Genomic DNA, 22,842 nt, shown 5'->3' on the forward strand with positions numbered 1-22,842 from the left:
CTGTGGGGCCGGTGGTGCAGGGATAGATAGATACATAGATAGATGCTGGAGAGTAAGATGACAGCCCAGGGATGGAGGTGGGAGTGATCCTGGGAGTGGGACATGGTGGAGGTTAACTTGAGATGCTACCAAGGCAAGGAGGGACAGGAGGAAGTGGTGGGAGAGTGGACGGAGCCAGGTTCTGGCTGGCATTGCTGGGTAGTGGTCAGCACAGGTGCTGTATGGATGCCCGGATGCTCAGGCCCAAGCCTCTGCCCACTGCTGTCCAAACAACCCCTACCCATGCTGATTTTTTGCTGTGCCTGAGGGCACAGGATCAAGGTTCTTAGGAACTCACAGAAGGCTCAGGGCACAACTAAGTGCTGGCCCTGTGACTACAGCAAACGTTGGGACACCAAAGCTAAAATAAGCATTTTATTCCATTAAAAACTGGTCCCTTCACTTAAAACAATGTCCATAACTTACAATCTAAATAAAAGCCTATTAATATAAATAAGGAGAAGGTGGTCACTTCAGAAGAAATTCAACTCTGAAAAAGAAAAAAAGAAAGAAATGTCAAACAGTTCTGATGTCTCCCCAAAGTAAACTCAGTGCCTGAGTCTTCCCTGACACGCCAGGCTGCTGCTCTGGAGTAGCCTCCTCCACTCGCGGGGTGGGTCACAAACTCATACCTCTGCCCCCACCCTAAGGCCTGTGCTAAGGCTCAGCACTTGTCTAAGAAGTATCAGCCCCATTTCAGATGAGGAAACAGACCTCGCTGAAGACCCTAAGGGTATGACTGCAGAGCCCCTCTCAAACAGGAAACCTGTGTGCCCTAGCCCAGCCTGAGAGGACTGTGGAGTCCTCCGGGCCCCCTATGCCATTCTCAGCAGAGTCCACTGGACCCCAATAGGGGAAGGGCACCTGCTCTCTCAGCTGCCAGCTCACCGTGATGGGGAAGCAGCAGGACCCTGAGCCAGCATGAGGGGATCCTCCTACATCAGAGCCTTAACAGGCCCATCTGCCACAGCAGTGGCCTAGCCAACCTAGGCTCAGGGGAACACAGAGCTGGGTGTAGGCATCCACTGTGTGTGTGTGTGGGGGAGGCTATGCTGAGAATTGGTCACTAGACCCAGAGCAGCCTGTTGACCTAGTCAGCTGTGACCTGCATCCTGAGAAGCCCTGCAGAAAAGAGGTCTGTCAGTTATAGCCACATGCTGGTACAGGCTCGCAGAGGGCGACATTTTTTAATTCTCAGCTGAGTGGCTGACAACAGCTTTGCTTTCTCAAAAGTCAAGCACGAGAGAGTACAGGGCCTGAAGCCAGGCCGGAGGGGCAACGAAGCCCCATAGGGGCGCCCTCAGTCCTGGTAGTGACAGGAGGCCGGCATGTCCCTGGCTATTGCCCAGCCTGCAGTGTGGTTGGGAAGAAAGCAAATGCTGGCTGTTTCTGAAGGGGTCACAGGAACTTAATGCAATTAGCTCCCCAAAAACCCCATTGTGGTAATGCTGCCAGCACAGACATATTCTTGGGAAAACTGTGTTGGCCCCAAATCTCAGGAGCCCCACTTTAGTCTGAAACCCTGGCTTGGGAGGAAAAGAGCAGGGAAACCACAGCAGGAATCAGGAAGGGCCTCTGGTAGCGCTGGTGGTGCACCCCCCACCCCCACCCCCACACTCACTCTCAGGACAGGAGGGAAACAAGCGCGTCCAGAAACTTGCTCCGATCCTCCGCCTTCAGTTCAATTACTGCAGTAATGAAAGAAAAACACCTTGTGAGACGGGAGGAGAAGGGATGGCAGTGAGGGTGAAGTGAGACAAACAAGTCAGAGCACATTAACCTCCTCTTCCAACCATCCAGGACTGGAACCCTCCAGCACATTCCAAAATGGACTTGGCTCCTTGATGGCCTGGAATATTCTGGACTAAGAGGTCATACTTCTCCATCCCTCGTATTTAGTCCTCAGAAACTTCCAGCTGCCAAGTTGGTGAGGCTGGGGTGTGGTTTGTGGGCAGGACTCTCCAGGCAGCCAGGGGACCAGCACTGACAAGCAACGGAGGGGACAGAGGGGATGTGATGACTTGAAATGGTGGTTTTCAACCTTTTTACACTGGTGAAAATAGAATTATTTCGGGGACTGCTAAGGCAGAAATCACCCTGAGCATAAGTGTATTCAAATAAGATCATTGGGTCTATCATTTTCATACATCAGGGTGATTAACTCTTAAACTCTTTCTTGGGCTGGCACGAAATTCCTGGCGGACCAGCATTTGAAAAACACTGACTTAGAACACCATAGTCCTGGGCAGAGATGGGCCTTTCCACTTATTGGACAGAGTACTGACCCACAGTGGGCTGCAGGCGGCCCTGATGTCAGGCAGGATGCCAGCCTTCCATCCTGCTCTGGCCAGTCCCTCAGCATCAGTGTCCTTTTCTGTAGAAGGGGCACACAATGCGAACTGGCTGTCTTTGGGGGGCCATCAGGCACAAACACATGGGCCCTCATCAGAGAGCGAACTGGTCTGGCCTGGCCCTGCAAGCACCTTTTCAACCTCTCAGACATGAAATAGCATTCGGGAGCTGCTGCTGGAGGGGAACCCACCCAACACAGCGACAGCTTGAGTGGACCCAGTGTGAAGAAGCTGGCTCTAGACACTGAGGCAACTGAAATGAAGACTGGGTTTCTGCAGTGACCGTCATTAAGGAGTCAGGTGGTGATGTCAGAAAACGTCCTTTCTGAGATGGATGTTACCAGCTAAAGTATATTCTCCTTGAATTTGTATGCTGAAGGCCGAACCCCAGCACCTGAGAATGTGACTATATTTGGAATGGGGCTTTAAACAAGGCAGTTAGAGTTGGCCCTAATCCAATCTGGCTGGTGCCCTATTGGAAGAGATTTGAACACTGTAATGTAATGGTTGATAGATATGTATATATTGCCATTATTCATATTTTTAATCTTTTTTTCCCTTCTTCAGCTTCTTAAAAACTCTTTAACATTTCTTTTAATACTAGTTTGGTGGTAATAAACTCCTTTAGCTTTTTCTTGTATGGGAAGTTCTTTATCTCTCCTTTGACTCTAATGATAGCTTTACTGAGTAATCTTGGCTGTAGGTCCTTGCTTTTCATCACTGAATGTTTCTTGCCAATCCTTTCTGGTCTGCAAAGTTTAAGTTCCTGTTGAAAATTAACTGAGCTCCCTTATAGGTAACTAACTGCTTTTCTCTTGCTGCTTTTAAGATTCTCTTTGTCAGCCCTGGCCGGTTGGCTCAGTGGTAGAGCATTGGCCCGGCATGTGGAAGTCCTGGGTTCGATTCCTGGCCAGGGCACACAGGAGAAGCTCCCATCTGCTTCTCCACCCTTCCCTCTCTCCTTTGTCTCTCTCTTCACCTCCTGCTGCCAAAGCTCCATTGGAGCAAGGTTGGCCTGGGTGTGGAGGATGGCTCCATGGCCTCCGCCTCAGGCGCTAGAATGGCTCCGGTTGCAGAAGAGCGACACCCCAGAGGCACCAAACATCGCCCCCTGGTGGGCAAGCCAGGTGGATCCCAGTCGGACGCATGTGGGAGTCTGGCTGACTGCTTCACAGCTTCTAACTTTGGAAAAATAAAAAAGAATAAAAAAAGATTCTCTTTGTCTTTAACCTTTGCCACTTTAATTATGTCTTAGTGTGGGTCTCTTTGAATTTATCTTCTTTGGGACTTTGCACTTTCTGGACATGTGTCTATTTCCTTCATCAAGTTCAGAAACTTTTATTTTTTCAAAAAGGTTTTCAATTCCTTCCTCTCTCTTCATTTTGGTTTCCTCCCTGCATTTGTTGCTGCAACTATAGTGGAGGATCTGCTATGCAGAGGCATACTGCATGAAGCAGGACTTGTTTCAATCGGCCTCTGGTGCCCAAGTCCACCCCTTCAGTGTGTTGCTCATGGAGGTGGTTGGGTGGTGCTCTAATGTGGTATAAAGCTGTTCACTGGATGCACTGGCTCTGGGTACTCCTGGGAGGTGCAGGCCAAGGTAAGCTGCTGCCTGTGCCCTGCCTGAAGCCACCTTGCATGAGCTACAAAGTGATCTGCAGATTGCTGCCACTTGTGCTGAGCTTAGAGGTGCCTGGGGGAGACCAAGCCATGAACTGGGGCTGGATGCCACTAGTGCTGGGCTGGGGCTGCTTTAGTAAGAGGTATGGGGCAAGCCAAGGCCAGATACTGCTTGTTTGGTATTTAACCTTTGAGGTTGTTTTTGTTTGTTTTTTAAAAATTTTTTTTTATTTTTTATTTATTCATTTTTAGAGAGGAGAGAGAGAGGTAGAGAGAAGGGGGGAGGAGCTGGAAGCATCAACTCCCATATGTGCCTTGACCAGGCAAGCCCAGGGTTTCGAACCGGTGACTTCAGCATTTCCAGGTCGATGCTTTATCCACTGCGCCACCACAGGTCAGGCTTTGAGAGGTTTTAGGAAAGCATGAGCCAAGGCTGGCTGAAACTCCATCTAAGTGGCTTAGGTGGGCCTGCAATTTGGGTGGGGCAGAGTCTCAGGGAATCCCAGGGCAGGACGAAAGGTGTTAGCCAGGTTGATGGGAATTCAGATATGGCACCTGCCTGAACCTGCAGGAGGGCTAAGAAAAGGAACAATGGCTTCTGCCAGCACTTGTGTCTGAGAAAAAGTTGCCTCTCCAATCATAACCATGAAGGCAGACAATTCAGATTCTTTCCGAATGTCTCTGGCACCTTTGGAGCTGCTGCCTCAGCACTGGAGCTCAGAACAGTTGAATCCAAGTAACTCCATACTTGGCCCCCTCTTTAAGAACCCCTGGGACTCCAGCAGCCTTCCGTCTCACTCAGCTACAATCTCCGCTGGTTTTGCAGCCAGAAGTTATGGGGACTTCTCTTCCTGGTACTAGAACCCTGGGCTGGGAAGTCTGGTGTGGGGCTGGGACTAGCTCCTCAGGGGAAACCTCAACAGCCAAAGTATTTCTCCTGAATTTTAACCACCAAAGGTGGGTGTGGGACCAGCCCATTCCATGTCTCCATCCCTTCTACCAGTCTCCATGTGACTTCTTCATATCTTGAGTTATCAGACTTCTGTTCAGCTATACTTCAGGTGATTCTCAATGATGGCTGTTCTGTAGGTTAGTTGTAACTCTGATATGGTCATCAGAGGATGTGAATACCATATTTACCTCTGTCACTATCTTGATCAGAAGCCCTGAGAGCTTAGGCCTTGTTATTTCTATAACCCATAGAAGGGACTAGTAACCCTATGGGTAAGGCTGGGCCCTGGAGGCTCTGGTGGCCAGTCCTCCAGGCTCATTGGTGAAGTGTTCTCAAGGGCCAAGCCTATGACTACCTGGGCAATACCCGTTCCCTCTCCCAGGAGCCTGTCAGGGCCCAGATAGGAGGTGCAGGGCCCGAGGCATGCCAGCACTCCCGGAGCTGCCTTAGAGAAGTAGGGCCCAGGACTGGTTCCAGCAGGACGAGAGGGCTGCTGGCAGGATACTCTGGTGATGCCAGCTTCCCTGGTTCCAAGGCCAGCCAGCACTGACCTTGAAGGGGCCCCAATGCAACAGACCCTTACCTGAGAGGTCAAAATAGTTATGCAGTGTCCGGGAGTTGGTGCTCTCCGCTGCCTTCTCAAATGCCCGCCCAAAAAAGCTGTGAACACATGAGGCAATTGGGGCCTGGCCACTATGAAGAACCCTTCCCACGCCCCTGGGACACACACCAGTGTCGACTCAGACTCCTCTGCAGTAGCTGGTTCCAACATCAGCACTCATGCTCCTCCTTGGCCACCGCCCTCTGAGGCCTCACCTCCACTCAGGGGACCGTCACTGCCTCTCACTGCCGCTCCCCACCTGTACCCAGCTGAACCCTTCACTGCCCTCGGTGAGAGAATGTCTGTACCCCCCAGGGCTTCACGCCAAGGGTTCTGACTGCAGCCTCCCTTACGCCCGGCAGTGTGTGGGTAGCAGGGGCAGGTGAGAGGCAGAGGCTCAGTGGAGGCTGTGCTGGAATGGGGCGGGGATCACAGGTGAGACCCAGTCACACACAGTAGGGTAGGACTGGGAGGAGGTTGCAGGGCTAGGCTGTGGCACGTGGCTGGAACTTGGCCCAGCAAGGACAGGAGGCAGGAGTACTCTGAGCTGCTAAGAGCACAGGGCGGCAGGAAGACAGCCTAGAGCATGGACCCACCCCCTGGGGGTTCAGAGCGGCAGCAGCTAAGGGCTCATAGCAGAGAGTTGGGGGGCAGGGGCTCTTGGACCCACCATGGAGTACAGGAAAAGGAGAGGCATGTGCTTCAAGCTTCCATGGCAACTCTCACAAGGGACTGTGCACATCAGTCAGAACTAACACTAAGCATGGCTGCACACACAACACACAATGACAAACTGACAGTTGGAGGAAGGATGCAGGTGGCCGTGACCAACGGGGGCAGTGCTTGTTGGCTGTCTTGGGAATCCAGGTCAGGAGTCCCTGGCTAGCTATGACCTGCATGATCATGAGTTGGAGACCCACAGAAAAGCTTTGGAGAGCAGCCTGAACACATAGAACCATTTGTCTTAAAAAAGTCCATTGTCTCTCACAACTTCCTACTAAATGGTCTTTGCAGACATAGTAGGTCAAAGCTCACGACGGTGGAGCTAGGATTGAGCTGGATCCAAAATGAGTGTCCACCATGGCAGAGGCCAACAAAGGCCATCTGGGAAAAATGAGGGGCATAGGACACTAGTTGGTCCTTAGTCTTCCAAGCTGCCCCACCAGGAAGCAGCTTCCTGCTACCCGCTGCACTCAGTGTCTGTCCAAGGTCGCCTTATGGGATGTGCTGAGAACACTAGTTCCAGGGCACTGATTGCGCCTCGGAGGCAGACACCTAAGGACTATGACAGGCAGCCCAGGATTAGTCACCAGGTTCTCCAGTTTGCAGAGCATGGAGGGGCAGCAGAGGACCAGGGAGACCCTCAGCCCTACCTGCTGGCCAACACCAGGTCTGGAAGGAGTGGCAGGAGGAAACCCAACCCCGGTGCACGAGGAGGGCAAGAACACGTGCTGGAGATCCTGGGGAGGCCCAGAGACATTTAGAAGACATAGGAAAAACTCCTCAGAAGTGCAGGATGAGCCTGTGTGTTCTCAAACCCACTGGTTTGTTACCAATAACAAAGAACTGGAAACAGTATAATGTCCAACAGAAGGGATAAACCGCTGCCCGTGGACCGAAGCCCTCATAGCCCTGCCTCATGGAGAAGGGTATCCTTGGTGTGGCCTTAAGGGCAAACTAAACCTGATTGCAAAGGGCTCACAAGTCAATGCCACCCGTGCCGCCCCAAAGCTCCCAGGACATGCAGAACAAGGCTCACTTCTTTCTGTCCGAGCCGTCGGTTTCTGGAGGGATGCCCACCACAGTCACTGTGCCCTGCTCCACATTCAGTGGGGCAGCCATCACCAAAGGCAGCAGCTTGCAGCGCCGGTTCTTTGTCTGTGCAGGCAAAACACACCCTCAGTCATGGCCCCACAGGGTGAGTGCCCACTCAGCACTCAGGACTTTGACAGAGCCAACCACTCAAGTCCCCAAAAGCCTTTGGGGGATCCATTTCACCAGAAGCTAAGGGGCTTCCTTTGGTGTGCTGGTCATGGTCCCACTGCCCCTTAGCCATTCCCTCCCTCACCTGTTTAGGTCCTGACAGTTATCACCTCCCCCAGGAGGCCCTCCCCAACTAAGTCTTTCTCCCTCATCATGCTTCATCCCCCCCACGGCGAGTGCCCCCACCTGACACTGCATGTACTCATTCCTTGTCCCTCTCACTAGTATGTATGCTTCCTCAACATGGGGACACAAGTGTTTACTTCACTGCTGTGTCCATTACACCCACACGCCACAAGAAAGGTGACCAACTATCCTAGTCTGTCCCGGCCTGAGGGGCGTTCTGGGATGTGAAACTGTATGGTTGGTCATCCTACAACATCAGAGCCCTGGGGGTAGTGGATGCTTCATAACTGTCTAATAAATGAGTGGCCCTGTGAAGTAGGCATTCACTCTCTCATTCTACAGATGGGGAAACTGAGGCTCATGTCAAATAATAGACCTCACACCTTATACAACTGGTAAATGAAGAAGCTGAGACTTAAACACAGCCTAGAGGAGTTCAGAATTCATGATTTATTCCTACCGTATCTTTTGTCGTTAACTGACTGTCTTCAAGTAATTTTATTGGTCAGTTCAGTGGTATAAGATAATCTCAACCTTATATTCTACATTTCTCTAAAGTAGCCCCCAGAGTGAATGAACCCTCATCGTGGGAGCAGACTGATTGCTGCAATGTACAGATCATCTTTTCCTTGACCACACCTGTGAAAGAGCTCACATTATCAGGGTAGGGTCCCTGCCCCAATGCCAGCTGAGTTAGGGCTGGTGTCCCAGACCAAGAAAAAGAAGGGTGTTAGGCCAAGGGAAGACAGAACTACACACAGAAAAGGGAAGTCAGCCCATAAAAAAAAACTTTTGCTGGGAAGCAAGTCTGCGCCAACCAACCTCTTTCCCTGATCTAAAGCAGCGGAACAAAACCCTAGTCCCACGTGCTCTGTGAGGCCCCTCCCTACTTGTCTGACTGACCAGGTTGGCCAGTGACAAAATCAGAGCTTGTGGGAACCAGGAAGTTCCTAGGGATCAGTGGAAAAAACAAACACAGCTTAGAGAAAGGGAGGGGCTTGCCCAGACCCTGCCCCTTATGAACAGACACTGGCACCCACCCACCCACCTAGCTCCTCACCGAATACACAAAGGACTTGAGCAGGTGTCTGCTGAGCAGACTCAGGGACGCTGGCTTGGAGAACAGCACAACGTCTGGAGTGCCCTGCGGGGAGAAGACAGTCAGACGAGGTCACCAGCAGATATGGCCCAGTGCTCGCCCATAGTCCCAGGAAAGCCTGACCTCCATGAGGGAGCAGTAGAGGAAAGGCCCCTGGGAGATGACGAGGTTGGTGCAGAGGCAGCTGGCGATGGTCTGCTGCGTAGCAAGCAGCTGTTTCTTGGCAAGCTCCAGGCCATGATATAACTTGTCCAGGTTACCCCTGTAAGACAGCAGGCACGCTGTGACTTTGGCACAGGGTCAAACAAAACGCTTGGTTCCTGGGTCAGGAGGGGATATGGGGATGACAGTTGATTTCTCACTCTCCTGAGTTCCCTTTCACGTGGAATGAAGGAATTAACAACGTACAAACCCACGGTGACGAACGTGAGAGGTAGGAAGGAGTGCTGGCATCAGAAGGCAGAAGACTAAAAGCCAACAGTGGGGGAAGACCAGGCCCAGCTTGGTTTTTACCCTTCCCCACAAAAGGAGGGTTTTTCTCTGAGTACATTAAAATGAATCCTCATAGAGAAGTGAGGACCTCAAGCAAAGTCTCTGTACTCAGAAGTTAAGGTTCCCCAAGTACCACTCTGACTCCTCACCCATCAACATGAAATGACTCCTGGCTAGCAAGTTGTGCCCACAGACCCAGGGCTCCACACCCCGCTCCTGAATGCGAAGAACCACCAGCCATTTGAGAAACACCTGGATTCTCAAAAAATTACCCCAGAGGAAACAGAACCATCTGAAACTAGGAAGTGTTTGTGGAAAGTAAAATAATTGCAAAAAGAAGTTCTCTTTCAAAGGCAAGAGGATGGAGTCAAGAAAAGCTTCCTTAACATCAATAACAATACAAAGACATAAAAATATAAGACAAATGTAAGGGATAGAGCATTATTCTAGGAAGTCTGGTAAGAAAATAAAAAACTGACGTAGGCCCTAGCCGGTTGGCTCAGCGGTAGAGCGTCGGCCCAGCGTGCAGGAGTACCGGGTTCGATTCCCGGCCAGGGCACACAGGAGAGGCGCCCATTTGCTTCTCCACCCCTCCCCCTCTCCTTCCTCTCTCTCTCTCTCTCTTCCCCTCCCACAGCCGAGGCTCCATTGGAGCAAAGATGGCCCGGGCGCTGGGGATGGCTCTGTGGCCTCTGCCTCAGGTGCTAGAGTGGCTCTGGACGCAACAGAGCGATGCCCCAGAGGGGCAAAGCATCGCCCCCTGGTGGGCAGAGCGTCGCCCCTGGTGGGCATGCCAGGTGGATCCTGGTTGGGCGCATGCGGGAGTCTGTCTGACTGCCTCCTGTTTCCAGCTTCGGAAAAATGGAAAAAAAAACAACTGACGTATGTGGCGGGGTGGGGGAGTAGTGAAGAAATAGCACAAAAGCATTCTCAAGCTTAAAGACATAGAGCCTCGAATTGAAAGGGCTTATGAGAATTGAATATAACACATAAAACAAGATCCATTCTAGACACATCACTGTGAAATTCTAGAACACTGAAGCTTCTACAGGTGGGGTAGGGACACATTTACAAAAAAAAAACAGAACCATGGCTAAGACTTCTCATTAGCACCACTGGCTGCTAGAAGACAGGGGAGCAATGGAATCCAGTCAACAAGACATTACCTTCCACCTCAAATTCTTTTTTGGGGGGGAGGGGAAGGCAGAGACAAAGAGGGAGGCAGAGAGAGGGACAGATAGGGAGAGACACACAAGGGAGAGAGATGAGAAGCATCAATTCTTCCTTGAAGCACCTTAGTTGTTCATTGACTGCTTTCTCATATGTGCCTTGACCCGGGGCTACAGCAGAATGAGTGGCCCCTTGCTCAAGTCAGCAACCTTGGGTTCAAGCCAGTTACCTTGGGCTTCAAGCCAGAGACCTTTGGGCTCAAGCCAGCGACCATGGGGTCATGTCTATGATCCCGCGTTCAAGCCAGCAACCCCGCGCTCAAGCCGGACAAGCTCAAACTAAGCCGGGGACCAGGGTTTTGAACCTGATAGAGTGTCCTCTGTGTCCCAGTCTGACCCTTTTATTACAAAGAAGTGGGACAAGAAACACTCCTGATAGAACAAGATATAAGTATCTGAAGTTACAAAGAAGCTAAAAATAGTGACAGACTGTCACAACAGAGGGGAAGGAGCACAAAGGTGGGAAAAATGCTCTATCCACTGTGCCACTGCCTAGTCAGGCCCAAATTCTATACTAAACTGGCAATTAGATGAGAGTAGAATAAATATTGTCAGATGTGCAAGCACTCAGAACTTTTATACCTCAGATATACTCTTTCTTTAAAAGTTACTCAAGCTTGACCAGGTGGCGGCACAGTGGATAGAGCGTCGAACTGGGATGTGGAGGACCCAGGTTCAAAACCTCAGCTTGAGTGCGGGCTCATCCGGCTTGAATGGGGGTTCACCAGCTTGAGCACGGGGTCGCTGGCTTGAGCGTGGTACCACAGACATGATCCCGTGGTCACTGGCTTAAGACCCAGGTCGCTGGCTTGAGCAAGGGGTCACTAGCTCTGCTATAACCAAGCCCCCCTACCCCCCCACCCCCATCAAGGCAATTATGAGAAAGCAATCAGCGAACAACTAAGGAGACTAAGAAGCCACAACAAAGAACTGATGCTTCTCATCTCTCTCCCTTCCTGTCTGTCTGTCCCTATCTGTTCCTGTCTGTCCTTACAAAAAAAAAAGTTACTCAAGAATTGTGCTCTAGCAAAATAAGGGAATAAAAATAGACAAAGGAAAAGAATCCCAAGAAATGCTGGTTCCAGGGGGGCAGTCTAAGGTCGTCCATGATGGCAGCAGCCCAGAGGCATAGTGAGCTGTAGGTCTAAGTGTGAGTCAAAAGACAGAGAATCCTAGGCTCTTAGAAAAAAAAGGGGCTCAGGGAAGACCCACTGAAAGGAAAGCTGAGAAAAAACCAAATATGATACAAGAGGCAATTAAGAACTCTAGGAAAAACAAAGAACTATACCAGAAAATAATGTAATCACTGTTCATTATTGACTCTGAAATATTTCAATAGCACAGTGAAGTAACATTATTTATTTTCATGTTTTACACCAATCTATAGCCAACAAACGAAATGATTCACATTCTAGTCTCTTACTCAAGGTTAAATGTTCTCAATTTTGAAAATATAATGGCATAGATTTCAGAAACTGGGAGGAAAAGGGGAGGGAAAAGTGGGGATGCTGATACCCTTTTATTACAAAGAAGTGGGACAAGAAACACTCCTGATAGAACAAGATATAAGTATCTGAAGTTACAAAGAAGCTAAAAATAGTGACAGACTGTCACAACAGAGGGGAAGGAGCACAAAGGTGGGAAATATGCTCTTTTGTCACAGCAGGAAGTCAGCAGACAATGTCTAAAACTGACCCATCAATCCTGGGATGAAGGCAGCAGTTGATCACATTAGTCTTTGAATTTCCCCATATTTCTAGATACAAATAGAGCAAATTGATCCAAACCAAGCCCCAAGACCCACATTTATAACACAAGAAAACGAAGAAACACCACAACCCCCCTAATATAAGTCAGTAGAAACAGACCACCAACTGGCCACTCGACTAATGTATTATCAGTGTTAGTGTGGGAGGGAGCAGATAATCAATAAGACTTAAGAATGACGAAAACTGCCTGACCAGGCGGTGGCGCAGTGTATAGAGCGTCGGACTGGGATGCAGAAGACCCGGGTTTGAGACCCCGAGGTCACCAGCTTGAGCGCGGGCTCATCTGGCTTGAGCAAAAGCCCACCGGCTTGAACCCAAGGTCGCTGGCTCCAGCAAGGGGTTACTCGGTCTGCTGAAGGCGCGGTCAGGGCACATATGAGAGAGCAGTCAATGAACAGCTAAGGTGTTGCAACGCGCAATGAAAAACTAATGATTGGTGCTTCTCATCTCTCTCCGTTTCTGTCTATCTGTCCCTGTCTATCCCTCTCTCTGACTCACTCTCTCTGTAAAAAATTTAAAAAATTAAAATTAAAAAAAAAAAAAAAAAAAAAAAAGAATGACGAAAACTATAGGCAACTGGGGAACACTATGAGGAGTTCTGCCCTATCCAAGCAGAAAAGCACAAAGGAACTTGTTAAAGTACAAGGGGTATGGTAAAGATTAGGGGGTAGGAGCAGTCTAGCCCTGGGAGTTGCACCTGACTTCAACAGGTCCTTTCCACACTGGGCTCTCATATGGAGAAAATGCTGAGAATGGAACCAAAGTAGAGCAAGATAGGGACAATACAAAAAAGGAAATAAGCTACAGATAAAAACACATGGGGATTTAGTGAAGGTACTAGCCAGGGCAATCAGGCAAGAAAATGAAATAAATAAAAGCCAGTTAAATTGGAAAGGAAGAAGTAAACCTTTCTCTATTTGTAGATCACCTGACCTTGCTTACAGAAAATCCTAAGGATTCCACTAAAAAACTATTGGAACTAATAAAGAAGTTAAGCAACACTGCAGAATACAAGAACAACATGCAAAAAATCAATTGTTTTTCTATGCAGTAGCAATGGGCAAACAAAAAATAAAGAAAACAAGTCCATTTATGATAGCATGAAAAAGAATAAAATATTCAGGGATAAATTTAACAACAGAAGAGCAAAGTTTATTCTAAAAAGAATTATAAAACCTGTTCATGGGTTGGAAGACTTGAAATCATTAAGATAGCAATACCCTCACCTTGTTAAATTTAATTTTCTAAATAAAAAAAAGATAGCAACAGTCTTCAAATTGATCTATAGGTTCAACACAATCTGACTTCTCTGCAGAAATAACAAGCTGATCCTAAAATTCATGGAATTCCAAGGAACCCAGAATAGTCAAAATTTGCTGCAGGCCCCGACTGGGTAGCTCAGTTGGTTAGACCATTGTCCCAATATGCCAACGTTGAGGGTTTGATCCCCAGTCAGGGTACAAGAATCAACTGATAAATGCATAAAATAAGTGGAACAACAAACTGACGTTTCCCTCTCTTTTTTCCCCTCTGTATCTAAAATCAATCAAAAAATGTTTTTTTTAATTTGCTACAGCTCTGGCTGGGTGGTTCAGTGGATAAAGCATCGTCCTGGCACGCTGAGGTCACAGGTGCGATCTCCAGTCAGGGCACATATGAGAAGCAATCAATGAGTGCACAATTATAAATGGAGCAACTAAGTACAACAGTGAGTTGATGCTTCTCTCTCCCTCTCTTTCTCAAATCAGTGGGGGGAAAAATTGCCACAAAGCTACTTTCTGTCTCCATGGATTTGCTATTCTGAACAACTCACATCATTTGAATCAGACAATATACACTGGCTTCTTTCACTTAGAATAACATTTTCAAGGTTCATCCATCTTGTAGCATGGGTCACAATTTCCTTCCTTTCTATTACTAATCATTTTCTATTATAGGAATATACCACATTTTACTAATCCCTTCACCAGTTAATGGACATTTGGGTAGTTTCTACCTTTTAACTATTATGAATAATACTGTCATAAACATACATATATAAGCTGTGTAGACATGTTTTCATTTCCTTTGGAGATATGCCTAGAAGTGGTTGTCTATGGCTGAGAGAGATGGGGAATCTGTGGAAGGTGATGGCTAAGGGGAGCAGGGTTTTTTGGGGGCCAATAAAAACATTCTCAAATTAGATAGTGATAATGTTTGCACAACCTTATGAACATATTAAAATCCACTAAACTGTATACTTTATTTTTATTTTATTTATTTATTTTTTGTGACAGAGAGAGGAACAGACAGATTGGAAGGGAGAGAGATAAGAAGCATCAATCCTTTGTTGTGGCACCTTAGTTTCTCAGTGATTGCTTTCTCATATGTGCCTTATCTGGGGGGCTACAGCAGACCAAGTGACCCCTTGCTCAAGCCAGCGACCTTGGGTTCAAGCTGGTGAGCCTTGCTCAAACCAGATGAGCCCATGCTCAAACAGGCGACCTCGGGGTTTCGAAGCTGGGTCCTCCGTGTCCCAGTCTGATGCTCTATCCACTGCACCACTGCACCACAGCCTGGTCAGGCTAAATCGTATACTTTTTTTTTTTCAGAGACAGAGAGTCAGAGAGAGGGATAGACAGACAGGAACAGAGGGATGAGAAGTATCAATCATTAGTTTTTCATTGCGCATTGCAACACCTTAATTGTTCAATGATTGCCTTCTCATACGTGCCTTGACTGTGGGCCTTCAGCAGACTGAGTAACCCCTTGCTCGAGCCAGCGACCTTGGGCTCAAGCTGGTGAGCTTTTGCTCAAACCAGATGAGCCCTCGGTCAAGCTGGCGACCTCGGGGTCTCGAACCTGGGTCTTCTGAATCCCAGTCCGACGCTCTATCTACTGCGCCACCGCCCGGTCAGGCTAAACTGTATACTTTAATGGGTGAACTATATGATGTGTGAATTACAGAGCTCAGTAGAGCTGTTTTTAAAAAGCATGTTAAGGAACAGGACCAGGAAACCCCAGAAAGCAGGTCCCTACATTTTTTAGCACTGCACAAAAGCAACAGAGTGGCAGCTCTCTGAAGCAAGAAAAGTCTCTAAATCATGCCTCCTTCTATAAAGCTAGCCTAACTAAATCCATAAAGAAAATGAGCAACAGATGAGTATCAAGGCCAACTCCTCTCAAAGTAACTATTAGAAAAAAGAGACTAAGGAGGATAGCCTCCCTATTGGCAATAAGTACATGAGAAAGACATGCCCACAAATGATCAAACTGTAATGCTACATCCTATTTCAAACCAAGTAAAAGACATTAAAAAATAATGTAAGACATCTCAGGAAGTATAATAAGAAAAAAATTAGAAAAGATGAAGAATAAGAAATGAAGACTAAACTAGAAGAAACATAAGAATGAATAACTATCACAAATAATGCCTTAAGAAGTAAAAAGAAAATTTTAGAAATCAAAAGGAAAAAATAAGAGATAAAGGGATGTCAAGGAAAAGTGACATATACTGAAGATGGGCAGGAAATGTGTCACGTGCACACCCCACTGGCCCACCACTGGTGCACTCTGATTCCAATTAGCACCTGAGCAGTTTCTGCAGGCCACAGTCACCCCCACATCCCAGGGGCCCCTGAGACCTGTTTCCCTGGGCAGTGTGAGGTTAAGGGCAAGAGGTGGCACGAGCGGCTGGAGGCCATGACCACATCCACTACCTGGAGAGACTGTCCAGAGCCTGGATGAAGTTATCTGTCCCTGAGCCGTCATTCTCAGGGTTCTCCATCAGTGACATGGTAGCAAAGACCACGTCACTGGCCAGGAACTTATGCTTGAAGCCAAAATGAATGCTGAAGGTCTGCACGCGCATGTCCTTCATCCTGCAACAGGGGGAACAACGTGGCTGTCACCCTGTGTGCACAGGGGAGTGCCCTCAAGTCGTGGGTGAGCTCTCACCACTAGACCAGGACAGCAAAATGTGCGGCTATTTCCTCCCCCCCCCCTCCCCCTAATAGCAGCACAGCTATTTTGGTCAGAGAATGAAGAGGGTTCGAAGGTCTGATGTACAGGTCTATAACCTGGAGCACTGAGCGCCTTGTCCAAAGCTACTCAGATGCATGGGGGCAGAACAATAACCAGCTACCGGGCCGGGTTGTGTGCGGTCCTCTCCCATGCCCCAGGACGCCAGGAGCAGCGGGCACAGGTCCTCCAGCAGTGCTCGAGAATCTTGTTGGGCAGAGCTCACCTGAACCTGGCCCCAGTGGGCTCTTCTTAGGCTCATTTCCTGTGTCCAGTGGGGTACACATGCTGGGTCAACCTCAACCACCCACACCTCAGCCCCAGGATTTAAGGATTCAAGACTTTTGGACACTTTACAAAACCCTGCTTTTAACCCAAAGAGAATTCAAAACTTTAGGAAAGGCTCAACAGGCCATGCTCATTTGTGCATTCCTGTTTTTTGCATTATTTTAGGAATGTAGTTAAAGCTGAAGCCTTAATAAAGCTCAATACAGAAAAACATGCTCACCCATATTTATTCGCAGATTCTTCAATCATCTCCCGCAAATTCTCCTTCAAGGAAATGTCCATGGACTGAAACTTCTGCTTCACCTGTTTCAGGGGGAGACTGGAAAGATGATAAGAACTAGTCACAGGAGCAGCCTGGCTTCAAATTGAGAATGCACAAGGACAGAGAGAACCCTGCAAGGGGTCCCAGTGTTTGTAAACAAGTGACATCCTGGCCGGGGCCTTCCGATGACATTCTGGGAACTCAAGAGTGAGAAATTTATCGCAGAAACAGGCAGCAGCTAAAAATTATGATCAAGGTGGTCACAGTAAAGGAGAGGAGCTTTTCCTTTAGGGCTGCAGGGTGGGGGAGTCCAGAACAAGGCAGTTACTCACCCCATGTCTGCGAGGAACTCCTGGAGCCGTTTCTGCCCGTGCACAGACCACAGCTTGAACCTGGCTGCAGTATAGCACGTATTGCACAGGCTGTCGTGGAGGGACCAGTGCTGATAGAGCACCAGGCGGAGACTGGGCCGGAGTCAAGGAGTGCAGTGACCTGGGGCCCCACCCACCCTGTGACAGCTCACTTCTGATGCTCCAACAGATGGCCTGTCTTGCTCACCAGGGCACAACCAGTTACCACCTGGGTAAACTGGAGCTCTTTGACCTTCTTAGCTTAATTTGCCACATATCGAGTTTGAGGTGGTGGGTGTGCACTCTTATCTCTATATGACAGAAAGGGAAGTTAAAGTAAAGGGGTTCTGAGAGCCTGTGTACTGTAGTCAGAGAGCCTTGTGGCTCCCTGCGTCCTCCACCAGACCCTGCCCTTCCTCCCACCCATCCGCCTGCCAAGACCCCCTCAGGAAAACTCCCATCTTCACCCCTCTCCCTGAATACACTCCTCACTGTTCATGGGGCCGGAAGTGAGGCTGTGTGTGAGGATGTTCCCAACACCCAAGGCCTCTCTCACACAGGAGGGTAAAGGGCAGGATGCCAGGCTGGCCCTGCCTGCATCAGAGTGCCAAGGCTCTTGTCAATACACCCACCTCCCAGGCCACTGGACACACGGCAGGCTCTGTCCTCTTTGCTGTCCCTCCAGAGGGCTAAGCTCCAAGGCCACCATTCTCTGCCCACACCACAGGCAAGCCCTGGTCCCTGGATGTCACATGTCTGGCTCCTGCACTGTGGCCCTTCTCAGGAATTCGGCCACTCTGCACCCAGCACCACTTCCACACTTGGCGTGGGAACCTCCCACATGACCTGTCAAAACCCATCCAACCAACTCAACCCACCCAGCCAACGTAGCCCACTCAGCCCAAGGTAAGGAAGGCACTATCCTCACCACTACTCTACCTACCGCCTAGCAGCAACCCCAGCATGCCTCATGCTCCCCGCTGTAGTCTGTCTGGCCCAACCCACCATCCTGCCTCCTTACTTCAAATCATCAAATCAGCAGACCAGGGCCCTTTTGGACACCAAAAACTGAACTCAGTCACCACTATGGGTTCACAGGACCACCTGCTCTGGCCTCTCTTGACTCCTGAACCCTGCCTATCTCTCCAGCCCCCTCCTCGAGATCACCTTAGAGTCTCTGCATGGCCAACAGCCTCTGCCCACGCTGCTCTCCCTCCCATGGAGCATAACTGAATCTCAACCTGAGCAGTGGCCTCTCCAAGGACTGTCCTGAGCAATGTAGTTCCACTGCCCTGATCACTCCATCAAAACCCCATTAGTTCCTCATGAAATGCCATAATCTGTAATCACAGGCTGGCTCACTTTTTCCTGACTTGACAGAGTCTGCAAATGTCACTAAACTGGCTTCACCAAGGAGGTAGTCCCACATACCCTCACCAGCATACACCTAGTGCTAGGCCTACAATGAGCTTTAAATACACATGTGATGCTTCTTAAACCAGCTGTAGTGTCTAGGAGCCAAAGCCACACTGACAAGGTGAGGCAGAGACTGCTCACCAGTACCCAGTGCTTTGCTCAGCCCAGGGACACAGGGAGCCACTCTTCTTAAAGCCTCTTACCTTTCTACTGCCCATCCTGGAGACATGGCAACCACAGCTGCACAACCTGCAAGCACACCACATACAGGGGACGTGGGCTAGGGTCTGCAGGGTGAAAAACAGCGTGCAACAGAGCAAAGTATCTGAGGGCCAGGGTGCTGCCTGCACCCCAAAAGCCTGAACCACAAGGATACTCGTACTCGAAGGAAATGCGCATACAGTCCACAGAGAGAGCATTCTCCTCATCCTCGTCCCGGTGGTTGTGCCGGGACACATGGCGCTGCAGGATGCCAACATCGGTCACGTACTTCATCCTGGAAAGAAAGCACTGCTGGCCTGGGTGGGCTCCTTCCTCTCCTCACACGCAGCCTACCTCAGCTTCCCTTCTCCCTCAGGGCCAGCCTACCATGCAGGCTTTCTTTCCAGGACTAAGGAAGCTCATCACCTCTGTGTAGAAACCATGCATGGCAAAGGGGGTGGCAGGGCTGAGCGAGCAGAGCAGAGCTGGGAGGGGTGAGCTCTGGCCTCTCTCACATCCCCTGAGTACTCCCCTGGGTGTCAGCTGCCCTGTCATTAGTTATTTAATGCCTCCTGAGTGGGCACTGCAGAAGGCCACAGCCGTGCCCACCAGCCACAGTCAAGTGGATATACCCCATAAGTGACAGCGATTTACAGCAGAGAGTATGGACCAGGCACCCAAAATGCTTCTGAGCACAATAGGAAAGGGCAGAGCCAAGTCCAAGTCCACCTAAAGGTGACTACTGAGCAGGATGGTGACAGTGTGGTCTCACCTGAGAGGAGGCCACAGGCCAGGTCGTTGCCTGGAGTTGCACACACCCCGTGCTAACCTTAACAGGGAAGGACATTGAGGCCCAGCAGGGTGGCAGGCTGAGGCAAGATGACAGATCTAGGAAGTGCCCCAGGCCTATGAAACTCAGGACCCTCCCACTCTCTGGGCCACACGACAGACTTGGGTCAGGTGGGGTTGGCAGAAAATAGGAGTCATAAGGACCTCTGCAAACTGTACAAGGTGGCTGTGCCTGGAGCAGTGCCAGGTAACAAACTCAGGCCCTTTTGATTCCCCTCAGGTCCCCACTCGACTGCCAACAGGAATGGGGATGAGAAAGGGCACTAACACTCTGCCCCTTCCTGGTATCTGCATTCTGGGGTGGCCTTTCAGCTTGTCTGTCCAACTCCAGTGGCAAACACTAAACCCTGCCCCTTGAGAGACAAAAAAGGGTTCAATCCATGCCAGCCCTCCCTCTGCCTTTGAGATCGCACTCACCCTCCCTGGCAAGACTTCTGGGGTCCTCACCTTCTTCTCCTGCCCCGGGTCCACTGTGCATGGCCACACCTCTATGCTCAGCCATACCCACAGCACAGAGCACAAATATATAATACCTAGGGAGTAGAGACTAGGCTCCCTCCTCTCACCTCTAGCTCCACCTGCTGGACTCCCCAAGAGTGGATGAAACATCCACATAAGGCCACATGCTTATTCTGCCATAGTTCCTGGTACTAAGGCCTTCCTTGGTGACAAGGACTCAGGCCCAATGCCAGCCTTGCCTCAATGGGGCTCTACAGTGAAGCTGCCACCCATCTCCCCACTGCAAACTGAGGCTGCAGCCGGGCCGTGTACATCAGTATAGCACAGGTCAACCTTGAACAGCTCAAGCAAGTATATATCCTTACTGGGTGATCCTGTCTTGTACCCATTGGTCTGTTAGTCCAACGATGGCCCACCTAGAAGAAGAGGGCAATGAAGCAGTGAACAGGGCAGGGCAGGTGGGGGCATCCTGCCATTGTGGCCAGACCCAGGCCCACACTGAAAAGCAGTCCCTCTCTCCAGGTTAGACAGGTGATTGCAAAGATTCAGGGTCCCTGGTTTGGTGTCACCACTGCAGGAACTTTTGGTACTCAAGGAGGGAGATCTAGGACAAGGATGCAGGGCACTACTCTCTGTATCCTGGCTCACCTATCACTCTCTGCCCCCATCCTGCCAGTGCAGGACAGCAGCAGACACCCATGCTCAGAGACTGGGGGGCCCTGGTGCCTCTCTCTACCTCTCTGAGCCCCTCACATTAACCCTCTCTCTGTGATACACCCACAGAACTGTATACCCTTGCCAATGTCCATGGCTCCCTGTCCTTCCAGTGTAAAATGGTGAGACACAGAGTAACATTTAGGCCCCTTAATAACCCTCCAAAGTTCCTTCTCTAAGCTTATCTTTTGTGGATGAGATAATAGAGATCTAAGCTGGCCTGGCCTCCCTGGGGTCACAGCCAGAACTGTATGCCATCTGCTAGTTCCAGGCAGCGTCCTTCAAGATGCCCCTCCAGGCCCACAACTGAAAATAGCTGAGGATACTGGGCACAAAGAGAGGCGAAAGAGGCCCAGGTCACTGAAGCACCCACTACATCTCTGTGCTGCATGATCCCACCTCACAGGGACCTCTTCAGAAAATGTCACCTGTAGTGTCCCTGGGACCAACCCTACCTCCTTCTGACTTTTCCACCCCAGTGAGCCAAGAGCTTCTGCTTGAAGCAAACTCAGAGGTGGCAGGACAATTTTTCCTGAGTAAAATTCACTATGTGCCAGGTTTGCAAAGATGCCTAGTAGCGGCTACCTTGCTCAAATCTCATGTTCCTTCTGTTACCTGTACTTCCCAGGCAGCAAGGCTCAGTGGTAGGGTGGGAAGGGAGGAGCTATATACAGGCCCCACTGTCTGACCCTCTACATAGGCCATGCCCCCTCTACTTCTGAGAGTTTGTGTGCTTCCCTGAAAGCCTTACACTTAGAAAGAAAACCAGGGCCATTCCCAGAGAGGGGGCTGCGTCCAATGTTCCCAGTAGGGACAAGGGAAGTGCACGTGGTGACCTTTTCCTCCAGACTCTGTCCTCACCGTGGGAGGACAGAGCTGCCAGAAGGATGCCACATGTGGCACTGACCTTGACTAGAGGCTACATACCACAGCATGTCATTCAGATCCTTGGACATCATCCATGCCAGGTCAAACATCACCATGGCCGACTGCAAGAAAAAGGGAAACCAGAGTCCAGAGGCAGCCATGCTCATAGAAGGGGCAAACAATGGGGCCAGGCCACAAAGCTGGGCCAGACCCGAGCTGCCCAGGGCCCAAATGAACCCCTAAAGATTGAGGTCTGTCTGAGCAGCTTTGTGAATGGATTCTAGGCTAACCTGAGGAAGACAGAGTAATTCAAATGAACTGAACTGTATAATCTGCTAACTAAAGTCATTACCATGCACACTTCATCCAGCAAGGGAGGACAGCCAGGTGCAGTCCTGTGCTGGGGCCTCTACACATTTCACTGGGCCACCTGGTGATATCCAAGGGAGGCACTGAATTCGGGAGGTCAGGGACCTCATCATCCTCATGACAAACGATGAACAAAAATAACCACTGCTATTCTTTGAGCATATACTAAATGGAAAGGGTCATCCTAACAACTGCCTCTGAAATGAAGACTGTTCTCTTCCTTTAATGCAGGAGGAGAAATTTAAGGCTCAAAGAGGCTGTACCACCTCCCCAAGGTCATACAGCAGGAAGCTGTGGGGCTCAGATTCAAACCAGATCTTTTGTGACTCTAAAAAAACCTATGTTCATTCCTCCTTATGTTTCAGGACACTGACCCCCATGTCAGAACTTTGGTGAACTTTACCGATCCATACTTACTGACGTCCCATGATATTCATACTGCTCGTATTCAAAGAGGATGTCTCTTCTGTAAAAAAACAAAGTGCAACACAAAATGTGGGTCTTCAACAGGAAGTAGTTCAGGATGCCAAACATTTGGGAAAAAATGCTATAACTTGACAGTACTCAAGTAAATACAAAGAAAGTCATAGGACTCTTTTTTTCACTTACTGACTCTTTCTCAGAGTGTACAGGCATAAGGCTGGAAAGGGAGTGACAGAAATACAAACCACTTGTGGCAATGAAAGAATTATAATGGCACAATCCCAGAACTCCAATTCTGAGAAATTATCCCAAGACAACAATTCAAAGGAACAACTTGCTATGTGTGCAAGGTCGTTCACTGCAGCCTTATGCATCTTAGCAAAA

At 49.5% G+C, this 22,842-nt stretch overlaps 1 protein-coding gene across 2 annotated transcripts in view; it reads right to left on the reverse strand.

Moving 5' to 3' along the window:
• Positions 1 to 411: 411 nt before the first annotated feature.
• CDC45 (cell division cycle 45) overlaps positions 412 to 22,842 on the reverse strand; it is a 28,641-nt gene continuing 6,210 nt past the window's right edge. Inside the window, exons 7-19 of one of the 2 annotated variants that reach the window (XM_066366486.1) lie at positions 22,453 to 22,501; positions 21,727 to 21,788; positions 20,451 to 20,501; positions 18,953 to 19,072; positions 17,143 to 17,274; positions 16,769 to 16,867; positions 15,960 to 16,121; positions 8,895 to 9,033; positions 8,733 to 8,816; positions 7,323 to 7,441; positions 5,546 to 5,622; positions 1,661 to 1,727; positions 412 to 529 (exon numbers count right to left, since the gene is read on the reverse strand). In XM_066366486.1, coding sequence (XP_066222583.1) covers positions 1,663 to 1,727; positions 5,546 to 5,622; positions 7,323 to 7,441; positions 8,733 to 8,816; positions 8,895 to 9,033; positions 15,960 to 16,121; positions 16,769 to 16,867; positions 17,143 to 17,274; positions 18,953 to 19,072; positions 20,451 to 20,501; positions 21,727 to 21,788; positions 22,453 to 22,501 — 1,159 coding nt within the window. In that variant the 3' untranslated portion in view covers positions 412 to 529; positions 1,661 to 1,662. The remainder of the gene's footprint in view (positions 530 to 1,660; positions 1,728 to 5,545; positions 5,623 to 7,322; positions 7,442 to 8,732; positions 8,817 to 8,894; positions 9,034 to 15,959; positions 16,122 to 16,768; positions 16,868 to 17,142; positions 17,275 to 18,952; positions 19,073 to 20,450; positions 20,502 to 21,726; positions 21,789 to 22,452; positions 22,502 to 22,842) is intronic. The other variant, XM_066366487.1, reaches the window with a different exon arrangement.

Source organism: Saccopteryx leptura, chromosome 2 (genome assembly GCF_036850995.1).
Source record: "Saccopteryx leptura isolate mSacLep1 chromosome 2, mSacLep1_pri_phased_curated, whole genome shotgun sequence".
Classification (NCBI taxonomy): Eukaryota; Metazoa; Chordata; class Mammalia; order Chiroptera; family Emballonuridae; genus Saccopteryx; species Saccopteryx leptura.